The sequence below is a fragment of the Chinchilla lanigera genome, unplaced genomic scaffold (genome assembly GCF_000276665.1).
Source record: "Chinchilla lanigera isolate Chin_1 unplaced genomic scaffold, ChiLan1.0 scaffold00019, whole genome shotgun sequence".
Classification (NCBI taxonomy): Eukaryota; Metazoa; Chordata; class Mammalia; order Rodentia; family Chinchillidae; genus Chinchilla; species Chinchilla lanigera.
This window is the reverse complement of record NW_004955420.1, coordinates 2,348,533-2,360,927: the sequence shown is the minus strand read 5'-3', so window position 1 is coordinate 2,360,927 and position 12,395 is coordinate 2,348,533. Positions and strand designations below refer to the sequence as shown.

At 36.7% G+C, this 12,395-nt stretch overlaps 1 protein-coding gene across 2 annotated transcripts in view; it reads right to left on the bottom strand.

Moving 5' to 3' along the window:
* Fndc3b (fibronectin type III domain containing 3B) overlaps window positions 1–12,395 on the bottom strand; it is a 261,521-nt gene that overhangs the window by 74,397 nt on the left and 174,729 nt on the right. For both annotated transcript variants that reach the window (XM_013513455.1, XM_005383007.2), the window contains 2 exons: window positions 4,909–5,047; window positions 1,756–1,809 (listed from right to left, as the gene is read on the bottom strand). In XM_013513455.1, coding sequence (XP_013368909.1) covers window positions 1,756–1,809; window positions 4,909–5,047 — 193 coding nt within the window. The remainder of the gene's footprint in view (window positions 1–1,755; window positions 1,810–4,908; window positions 5,048–12,395) is intronic.

Sequence of the window (12,395 nt, the reverse complement as noted above, 5' to 3'; positions counted from 1 at the left end):
AAAAAAAAAAAGAGAGGAAAAGATGGGAGAACATTAAGCAGAAGGCAGAAGATGCCAAGCCAACAATTTAACATTTTGTGATCATAGGGGGTTTTGCAGGGCATAAAGTGTCATCAAGCACGGCTTCAGCTAATACTTCTCACCAGGGGCTGCAGCGTGTTATCTCTCAGCATCATGGATGCTAGGAGACTTTCACTTCACTTACTAAGTGACAGGGCCAGCAACTGGGTCACTACTGCCACTGCATGCTACCTTGGATTTTCCTTAGAGGTTTCCCATTCAAACATTCAACTTTTTTGACCTCCTGTAACTGAGAAAGTCATGGTCCCAGGCAGAGAAGCACAAAACAAAATAAAACAAAACAAACACCACAGAGGACATGGAAGCACACACACACACTCACACACACACCACCCTCAGAGGACATCTGAAATGAGAAGGACATTTGCACCTCTTCACTGGTAAACTCTGTCTTGATGTACAACTTCAATACATGAGAAAAGGCATCAGATCAATATAACAAATCAACACAGAAGAACAGACTTGCATTAAACTCTCAGTCATCTTTACAGGGAACTGGGGATGGGAAGATATTACTACATGCTTACAGTCCGTCAAGGGTTTTCCAACATTCTTGTTTTTATGTAAACATCTAAGAGCTCTAGTGGTGGCTACATTTTCTAATCAAATCACTCTACAATAAAATCCACCTAATCTGTAAAATGTACCAGTGCAGCCTGAGATTTCACCAATCTGTGTATCTGATCTATTCATAAGGATCCTAAAGACATTAGGTCACTATCTTTGGTAACCTGGAATTCAAACTGTTCAGACATAACATAGGTGAGCAAATACTTTCTGAAGAAAGCAAGGAAGGACCCCATTTTCACATCAAAATTTCATCATGAGAATTTCATACTTTTCATTTCACATTTAGTTAAAATATTTTCCAAAATATTTTCACAAAGACCACTTAACTTGCACTTATCCTCAAATTCTACATTTTCTATTCTTAAAATGCTTGGGCTACTTGTTCAAGCACAGAAAGACAGAACAAAGTAAGGCCAATGAATGAATGGAATTAGACAGACAAGAGCAAAAAGCTTAGTCGCTTTTTTGGAACAAAAGTCTTCTGCACCAAGCGTCTGTTGCCTGACATTCCAGAGGTTCATTGGTCACTGTTGGCAGAGAGGCTCTGAACTCAAGGAGACTCACCTTGAGGACCATCTCAAGGTCTCTGCCAATGGGCAACAAGAAGTTAGGGGTTATGGACAGTATCTAACTCCTAAGGGGCTTGGGTAGAGGGAGAACTTGGTGCGCTGCTCTAGTCTCCTGCAGAGAACACTCAACAGGGCAACACCAGAGCACACATATCAAAGTCCCCAAAGGATTCACAAATGGTGCTTTCCAACCAGAGTGTTTTATCAAAACCATACCAGCAGCCAAGATAACAAAGAAGTCAATTTTTACTACAAATAAAAATGGCTGGTGGGGCACTAGCGACTCAAACAGATCACACCTTGTGCTTCTTTTAGTAGCACTGCTTGTAAATCAGCCAGGTAAATATAATGCACAATTCACTCCATTACTTCAATCGTCTTCCTTTTCCATATTCAGTAATTATTGACTTAAGTGCCTGTCTACTTAGCGTCACTTGTGTACTTAGGTATTCTTTCAAAAGAATAAAATGGTATTTGTTTAGCAATTTTATTTCTGAAATGGTGTTTTAGATGACAAATGTACAAATATGCTTACCTCATCCCATTCTAAAAGGTAGCTGGTGATTTTTGAACCATTGTCAATTGGTGCCTAAAAACAAATGAATAAATAAAAATAAGACTGGAGGAAGTTGTTCAGACAAGTTACAAGCTTGGTTTCAACACGTCTATTGCTCGCAGCTCTGTGATCTCCCCTTAAGAGAGAGGAACCCGGTGGCTCTTGCATTTCCTTGGCCAAACATTATCACACATCAACTTTAATACAATTCAACCATATGAGTCCTCACTACTAATAAGTCATGCCCATAAAGAGCAAAAGCTGCCTCCCCAACACCTTTGCTTGACACCTACATGGTACTCACTTCCTCTGGAGATGAAACTTTTAAGAGGTATTTTACATTTAAGTGTAGAAGGAAAAGGTCCCACCGAAATACACAGGCATTGTCAGGAGAGTGTTTGGGAAGCACAAACAAGCTTATATTTTCATAATTCTCCCAGGGGGGATTTTTTTTGTGTGAGTGCTTAAGATTAGAAAGCCACCTTTGGCATTAAGGTTTCCTTTTTGAAAATCTGAGGAGAAATGAGACTCTTTGTTTGGATAGATCACTAGAGGCTTAGCCCTCCACATCTTAGCAAAAAGTTTTGTCATTTACTTTTCTTGTGAAAGCAAGGTGACATCTCATTCACTGAGAAAATAGGTTTCAACACTGTGTGGGGCAGGGGGAACTATGGGGAACAGCGTGAGAGGGACTCAAAAGATCAGGATTAAATCTAGCCAGAAGGAGAAACTAAGAGATGAAAAGTAGGATCTGGCCTCTTGTTTCAAAACCATGCCTGGGCCTGGCTCTTCCTTGGGGAAAGAGTAGGATCTCAGTGAAGCCCTAGGTGCTTCTCAATCCTAGTGCAGCTATTTGTTCATCAGGTGTGGTCTAGGGATCATTGTTTAATATCGATGTCTAATTTCTCATTCCAAGAATGGAAGATAAGTAATTGAAAGAACCTATAATCATTACTAAGCTAACCAGTTTTATAGAAAGTACTCGATAAACAGGAGGTGTTACTCAATTACTGTCAATAATACAACACCATCAGGGACTCAGTAAGTCCTAGACCAGAAACAAACTCTTCTCTCTATCCCCTCTTTTCCACCCCTTTCTTTCTTGAGTCACAAAACCTCTGCGTTCCTAAACTCAGGCCTCAGGAATGAGTGGTGTGACAACAATTTCCAGATTTTGTGGTCTCAGGTTGGAGGATAAGATAGGAATACATTGAAAATTCTAAATAATATATCTGACAATATTTTAAATGAGAGTCCATTTCTATGAAAAGAACTACATTTACAGTGGCTCACAAATTCTTCCACGAAGTGGTTTTCATGACATCATGTCCCCAGACTCCCCAACTAGTTCTTTAATTCCTAGGGTGGATACATTGGCTTGAGGTCTTGTTTTGTCTCATCTCTTGTATAAACAGTAACTGGTGATAACAGGATGGCGTCTCTCTCTTCTTCCTTTTTTTTTTTTTTGGTGGTACTAGGGATTGGTGTCAGGGCTTTCTCATTGATCTATATCACCAGTCCTTTTTAAAAAAATTTTGAGATTGGGTCTTGCTAAATTGTCTGAGCTAGGCTCACACCTGAGGCCCCCTATCTCAGCCTCTAGAGTACTGGGATTGCAGGCACACGTCACCACACCCAGCCAGATGTCACATATCTAGCTCGCTCGGTGTCTCAGTGGACTTCAGGTCAAGTCACTGCTAGAGAATGGTCCCTGGTCCTTGTGCCTTTATTTGAAGCACAATGATAGGAACCCTGTACTAAGGACATTTAAATGAAAATGGAACTCACTCTAGGACTTTCATGTTTGTACAGAACTTAAGGAAACTGAAGTCTATTTCTGATTCACAACTAAACTCTTTCGAAGTTGTTGGTCTGCCTGAGACCTGAATTTCATCCAGGTTTTAAGCACAGAATATATCATCAGTGATTCCCAACTTTAGGTTTATAAAACCCCAGGGTTCCTCTGATAATCTTAAGATTTCTTATATTTTTCAAAATAAATGGATTTTAATTCTTTCCTTAAGAAAAATATGTTTACATAAGAATACGTGTAAATAGAACATATTTTTAAGTGGATGTATATTCCCCAAGGAATCAAGCCACAATGACCAGTTGGGTGTTAAAACTCTGAAAAGATGGGAAATCACTGACCTGGATTATCCCTGGAAGCCAGAAAGGAAAATAAAATAGTTCAGATTCTAAGCCAGTTCCAACTTTGCTTCTATCCATATAATACACTCACTGTTGGCCACCATCTAGGAGAATACAGCTGCCCATACAACAGGACGTACAGATGCCTATGCTGGCCCCTATGCTCAGTCCATCTCCCAGCCAGCATGTCTCTTTCATGCACTAGTGTTCTCCCTCAAACCAGCAAACTTCATCATCTGCACCCATGCTACATTTTAAACTAGATTTTAAAACATGGATAATTTGAAATAATTACCATAGAGGTTGAAAACATAATCTACTGCTTTCTCCCGGACTATGCTTAATAGACTAATGACATACTTTAAAGAAGCAACTGTAGGACCCTCCCTTTGACTAAGTTATTTTTGGCCAGTATATTTTATTTGATGGCAACTATATAATTCAGCTGTTTAAAAGTACTAATCCTGAGTAATCTAAGGCTTAATTAGTGAAAGTTAATGAAGCCTTAACACACTTTTGAACACTACATGTTCTTGGCAGTTTTAAATGTTGAACATTTCAGCATCATCCCTGAAAGAAGCCGAAAGAACCACAAACCTACTTTTTCTCTAAATCCTTTCTTATAAAAACTTTGTTGAAGTCCTCAAATGTTCAATGAAAGGAACTACGCTACTAGAAAGTGATGAAATATTGGTATTTTATGTATTTATGTCACTTATAAAGCATTTCTTATGATCCTGGGAGATGTACCAAATTTCCCTGTAAAAAGAGCTAAAGCTGGGTTTTTGCAGGTCCCTCCTCCCATTGCTTTGTCCAATTTCTAAGGATATGGCAACTTTTGATATCATTATAATTTCAGTTACTATGTAGAAATCCAAACACTATCACAAAAAGGAAATAGTGCTAAACAGGTATTTCCAGTAGCCACAGACTGACATTGATATTAACTTGAGAGTATTCTTGATACTTTGAGTTACCCACCTTCCACTGCAAGGTTAGTGAACTTTTGCTTCTGTGTGCCAGCTTAGGAGGGAAAGGACTCTCAGGTGCACAGCTGTGGGTGGTGAAGCTAACTGGCTCGGAGCACGATCCCTTTACAGAATTGTACATGGCATATACCCTGAAAACAAAACACAGAGATGCGGTCAGTGGCAGTGGCTAAATACAGAAGGTCAGGTTTCTTAACTTTACTTTGTATTGGGCTTTCCATAGATGAAGAGAATTTCTTACACATGGAATATGACTCTCCACTCTCACCTGCTGACCTTGTCTCATCTAGCCGTAGTCAGAAATTACAGGGGACAATCATCCTGACAGGGCATTTACCTCCATGTGCTCCACTTAGCCACACCCTAAGATAGATGGTGCCTACTGGATGGAAAGGAATACTCTAAAAATATAACCCTAAACCAAAATGCTCTCCAAATACCAGCTACTAGGCTGGGTGTGGTGGCGCACACCTGCAATCCCCAGACTTGGGAGGCTGAGGCAGGAGGATCACTGTCAGTTCAAAGCCAGCCTGAATTACATAGTGAAACCCTGTCTCAAAAAAGACAAAAGACAAAACCACAAAAAACACAAGCTACTTCATAGTTAACTTTGTTCAAAAAGGTGAAAAGTAGAGTTAATAGTTGGGTGAGAAGGAGTAAAATATGGTGATCACAGTCTATAGCTGGTCAAACAGTACAAAAGAACAGAGGGTAAATATCACTTCTGGCTACTAAGAACACTGTACATATTTAGGCAAAAGTGTGCTGCTAAGTTTGTCTGTCTCTGATTCAACAGAAACTATTCAGGTACAGTTTATCCATGTGAACATTTAACTTATACATAAGGTGCCAAGACTAAAGATGTCCATTCTGCACTTTAAAACACTTGCCTCAACATTCCATACATGTGTCTGATTTTTCCAGAGAGGCTGTGAGGAAAGAAATGTGTAATGTGCTTTTATAATATAATAATATAAAAATTAAAACACTCTTCTAAAAGGACAACAAGGAAGGCTTTGCTATCTAAAAAAAAGATGCACTAATTAAACTATTCAAAATTGGTAAATACATTATCAGACCTTTAACTCTTACAACCATGCTCTCTATGAGGTAGGGAAATATCACCCTTTGCATACTGAAGGGAATTTAGACTGAGAGGTAAACTTCCAACAGGCATACAGCTAGAAAGCTGGGGCAACTTAGTTGCCTTATAGAAGGATACCATAACATTGGATGCAAACAAATAATACTTTATTGTTAGAATGCTCTCCACTCAACTTCTGATGTGGGAAATGCTCCTTTTTGTACTCAGGATAACAAGGCATGATAATATAAAGCCCAGTGGTAGATCTGGCAAGCTCATTTCCATGTGTCAGGAGGGCTCACCATTGGTAGCTACTTAAAATGAATCACAGAATGCTCCAAACATGGGCAGGATTTCAGCCTGATCTTCAGTAGATCAGCACTCTCCAACTGGTGGCATCTGGGCTGGGATACACGAGTGTTGGGGGAGAAAAAGTATTCTCTTTAACCAGTAGAGCCACCTATGAATTCTAGAATATAGGGAATGACCATCACAGAAAGAAGCAACCGGAGTATGGCATCACCTATATAACACTGTCCTGTCAGAAAAACCGAATCTAGATCGAATTAAGTCTCTTCACCATTTTCCAGGAGGCACAGAGGACAGGGGAACTTATTAAGCAACACAATAAAGGACCCATCAGCCAAAGTGACATCTGTGGAAAACTACACAAAAAAATCAGTACAACAAATAGTCTGGAGAAAAAGAAAGATGGAGAGAAAACACTGTGCATTAAAAGAAATTCAAGCCATACCAACTAAGTTGTGTATTCAGACCGTGTTTGAATTCTCATTACAAAAAACAAAACTAAACTAAATTATTTTTTAGGACAATTGAGGAAGAGACAGTCTCTAAATCTGGAGATATTAAAGAATTACTATTTTTTGTTTGTTTAGGGTGGGAATGTGCTAATGGCAAGGTGATTTATACCTGAGATAATAAAGTATCTGAATTTCAAAATGAGCAGAAGGGCACTAGATGAGGATACCGAGGTAAGACAAGTTGAGTGATGGGTAGACAAGATTTCATGAAACTACTATCTACTTTTGAGGGTATCCGAAATAAAAAAAAATTAAAGTACAAATTAAGCCTATACTGAAAAATATCTTGAAATCATTCATTAGAAAAAAAAAAATCTCTGGTTTCTTTTAAAAGTTGAAACGTTTCAGTAACACTTGACCCTTTTTCTCCATTATAGTTATAAGGTAAAGCTGAGAAGCAGCTCCCCCCTCCACACCCTATTTTCTCCTCCTCAGAACTCGGACTGCATTTCAGCTGGCTTTACCAACTTTGCCCACTTAGGTTCCCTGTCTCAAGCCAGCAGTTCTCCCAACTGCACACACAGGGCATTTTCCTGCAAATGTACAACTACGTCAGCAGACTAGGTGTTGAACGTTCACAGAAATGGGTGGAACCCAAACATGCATCTGGATGAAAGAACAGACAACAGCTTCCAAGGTACTTTCAGACCACGTTTAGTCGTCTAGGAGGGAAGGAAATTTGGAATCAGTCAAATTCTCTGTTCTTTTTTAACAGGATTCTTGAAGTCCAAAATCTATACTTCATAGGCTAGAGAATCATGAATGAACGGAGGTATCTGACTGTCAGGCTAGGAGGATGGCAATAAAGATAAAACAAAAAGAAACTGAAGGCAGAAGAAAACCTGAGATAGTTATATGGGCCAGATGAAGACATTTTCCTTGTTGTTGACTCTAAAAAATTAAAGTTTGTGTGGATGTAGATTAGTGGTACAGTGTGTGCTTAGGACACATGCGGTCCTGCGTTCAGTCTCCAGCATAGACATGACACACAAAAAGGAAAAAAAGTGTTATTGCTTGTTTCAACTAGGGGTCAGAACTTTTCACACATAAAAGTTTGTCAACAAGGAAAACAAAATTTATTTTTATATGTATGGCAATATAAATGTGCTGTATCCAGTAAAATTTGACACAATATCTAAAAATACCATGATTATCTCTGCTAGTAAACAGCAGTTAATTTTAAAGAGTTGCAATTTGACCATTAAATTTAACCAAAAAAAAAAAAAAAAATCAATTCTGTAATATACTTTTCATTTTTTTGGTTTTTTTCCAGTACCGGGAATCGAACTCATGACCTTGCGCTTGCCAGGCAGGCGCTGTGCTGCTGAGCTAAATCCTCAGTCCCTTCTGATATACTTTATTTTTTTTTATTTTAAAAATAAAAGGAAGAAAATATTAACAGACAGACAACCTTTTACAAAATAGCAAAAGAGCAGTACAGACAATACAGAGTTACAAACAAAGTGGTAGGAAATTAACAATGCTTGTTGTATTATATACTGATATCTTCAAAGTGGTTTCTGATATACTTTAAATACTGCATTTTTTTCACATGATGTAATGGAGGGTCTGTAGGGTAGGATCAGTCTCTTGGACTAAATAAATCAAGAAACTGGTAAGTTTCTTTTGCATTTATCCTAGGAAAAGAAAACACTTTTTCTAACAATATGGCATAATCAATTTTGTTTTGGGTTTTCACATTTGTTTTCATTTAAAAAGTGAACGATAATGAAACACGTGTTCCAAGAGTTCAGAAATACACCTCTGAGTTCTTCCCATGCATCTGTAAAATATGAGGCACCATATTTTCTGGCCAAGAACACCTATTTCATAAACTTGTACTGTGATGGTAAATGCTATTTTTGGAAATATTTCATCATATAATTTTTCTGGGGAAGGTCATTGTATGATATCATCTCTGGGCAACATCTTTGACAAACTGCTTATGGTGACGACTAGAAAACTGCTGCAAACTTTGTCATGAAATTGCTATTCACTTCATCAAATGCCTAATTATTGTATTATTGATAAAAATTTAAATTCTTGATTCACACAGTAAAACGGTTATTTCAGTACCATTGTTAATTATAAAACAAATTAAAACAGAAACATACTTTTCTAAGAAATGTATAGACAACATATATTTGTGTATATGTAATATATATAAACCTTCATGTTTATGTATAAGCATTAAAAAAATATAAAAAAAGTATAAGCATTAAAAAGATTATTTATATTAGTCTAAATTCTCCCTTTTCTCCAACAAATCATCTCTCCATTCCCCCCTTTTCATCCTCTCTCAAACACAAAGACACATTTTTTTATATTAGTAGCTTTATATAATATATACCACAATGCCACTGACAATTATAAATTGATTCTTTTAATACTGAATCAACACTTAACAAAAACAGACAACTTGGATAAGAACTGCATCATAAATTTAAAAAAAGGACAATTAAAAAAAAAACAACTAAGCCAAGACCCAACACCTAAAACTTGCAAATCAGTGTATATATTATAGAAGGGTACCATTTTCCTCAATCATGAAAAACATTTAAGTGGAATAGACATGCAGCAATGGCAAAGAGAAATTCAGAGCACAAAGTGAGAAAGAAGAAACATTTTTGAAAATCTGTAACGCCTTAGGACGTAATATTACATGGGGAATTTGGATTAACTGGCATGGCAGATGCCAGTTGAAAAAAAGAGCTAGAGGCACATGACCTAGAGCCTACTGGTCCAAGCAAATTCCCGCAGTAAAGAAGTCAAGAGCTGTTACTGCCAGGAGAGTCAGCCAAGCACCAAGCAGTTTAATAATAAGATTTCTGCCACTTTAAAAAAAATTTTTTTTGGTAATCTGTTTGATGAATTCCTATATTCCTAACATGTTAGGGTTGAGGTTGAAAAATAAGAAAAAGCATTATATGAAAATATCAGATATTCAAGTGTAAATAGAACAAAATTGGGTAGCAAAATAAAAAATAACAATAATTTCAAGAGTAGAAACCATGGTGAAACTTCAGTACCTAATTAAAGAAAGAAACCTTTTGAACAGAGACTTTTATAGGTCTTAAACAAAATATGCTATACTAACAACTGGAAGGAGATAGCCTATTTTGTGCTGTTAAAGAAAATATTTCAGTTTTCTTCACTGGCTCTACAGACTTCCCCAAGGATGATACTTTCACAAATAAATAAAAATGACAATGCTTAAATTGCTCATTTTGCAGTTGTCCACTCATGAAATTATTTTTGTAGCTGTTGTTATGGAAATTTAGTGAAGAAGGTATTCCATACAGTCTTCTGAGGCCTTATGGGTGAATATTAATTTTAAATGATAGTTGAGGCTACATTTTTGTGATAAAAACTTACTTTCCTGAAATCAAGACTTTGAGAATGTTAACTGCATCCTAAAAGGGAGAGTTTGCTCCTTTTTGTTCCATGCCTAGTATGATATATAAACATCTCATTAAAAGTGAATGATAAGAGTCAAAAATAAATACAAGTTCAAAGAAGTTGCAACATTAAGTCCCTTTAACTTTCACAGAGTGAAAAAACTGCAATAGTCTTGGAAAAACAAAATAAAAATAATATTTATACAGTCCTTTCCAGGTTTACAACAGTTTGTGCACATATTTCACTTGCAGTCACACCCCTTCTGAGGTGGGTGTCATTATTAGCCCTACTTTGCACACTTGGAAACAAGGCCAAAGAAGTGCCAGTGGCTTGTTAAGCACAAACCCTTGGTTGAGACACAACCATTAAATCCAAGTTTCAGGCTTTGGCCATGATGCATCAGGCTGCTTCACCTAAGCAATTCACAGCAGAGAAAGCTAAACCTAAGAGTAGGAAATGTTAAGATTCTTGTACAGCTTGAAAAAGAAAAAACTGTAAAGGGAAAAGAATGAGCAATCTGTATGAACTGCGTACTATGGCAAAAAAGAGGGAAATCTGAACTATAGACATTTTTATCAGAAGAATTTTTTTAAAAAAATACTGAAGTAGACCGTCATCCAGGAGTGAAAAAAATTTCTACTTCTCTGGCAGGCAGAGTTAGACCAAATAATATACATGCTTTATACTGTACGCTGTATCTTATGTGTGCGATCACATACATAACATATGTCACATCCATAGAGGCCCATATGTCAGGAGAAAGTCTAGATTTAGGACCTCTAGATAGTGACCACTTCATGCTTCTATTCTTTTTGGAGAATCTATTCAAGATCCTTTTATCTGGCAGAACACCTTTCAAGATGTTCATAGGACATAACATTAAAAAGTACTTACAATCGAATTTTCTCAAAACTTATTCTTTATAAGATGGGTGAAAAGAAACCACAGGAAACAAAAGACAGTGGAAAATAAAAGGGTAGACGCCTTTATGACATCTAAGTTTCTTGAAAGGGTATTGTAAGTTCATGAATGAATAGGAAATTAATAAAATAAACCCTTAGTAAAGCAGTAACAACAAATGTTAAAACATGGAGAAGAAAGAAACATATGCTAACAATGAATAATGAATAACATTTATATGACTCCTTATATGGTGTTTCTGGTTTGTTGTTAAACTGACCATTTTTAAAGATGATATTTCTGTCATCATCTTTTTCTTCACGAGCAAAAATCATTTTGTTTATACAGATTGTATGGAATTCAATGTTTGGACAGATGCTACCTGACTCAAAATCCTAAAGTTTTGATTTAAACAGAAGAGATGGTTGCAATAGCGTTCATCTAAACAATACAACAGCTAAGCAGATGTGCACTGTTTTACAATATAAAACAACTTGTTCTTTTATATATTTCTCCACAATTAGTTTTAAAACACTTACACAGCTAGTAAGATACTACAACCTCAACTCACCCGTTTCCTTACTTTTCCTAATGAGAAAACTGTGGTATAAAACTTCTACATAACTTAAAGTTTAAATAGCCAATTTATGACAGAAGCAAACAAGAATTCAAGCCTCCTGATAATTAGCATATGGTTCTTCTAGGCTTTGTCCCACTCCATTGTGAGGGAATGAATTATCCCTGGAAAGCAGGTAAGTGTTCTTAAAATTGTAATTTTATTACACAATCTTATGTACACATACAAAATCATGTGTGTAATTAGACAAAATTATATTTTCTGATGAATTTAAAAATTTTACATAAAGGTTTTAAAATGTTATGGGCTGCATTTAGAAATCTGCTCATTTGCAAATGAATGGAAATAAATACTATTAAATGACCAGATGTGGCCTGTAGAAAATCAGATAATCCCTCTTCACAGATCTGTGCGTGGTTAGGTTTCTTGCTAAGATAATCTAGCACTGCCTTCCTGAGCAGCTACAGCAAGGACTCCAGAAAAATCACAGTTGAGATTTCAGCCTATACGGGTGGTTTTGTCAAACTGGGTAAATTCTTTTCAGAGGTAATATGATCTCTGTATTCCCTGCCTACTTCAAATGCTACTGGCTTTTAAAGGTCCAAAAATGCTCTTGCTTCTTCAGTTAGTCTGAAGATAATTCATCGGTACCATCTATATAAAGTAAACAACTCATACATCCATGGTAAAAAATAAAT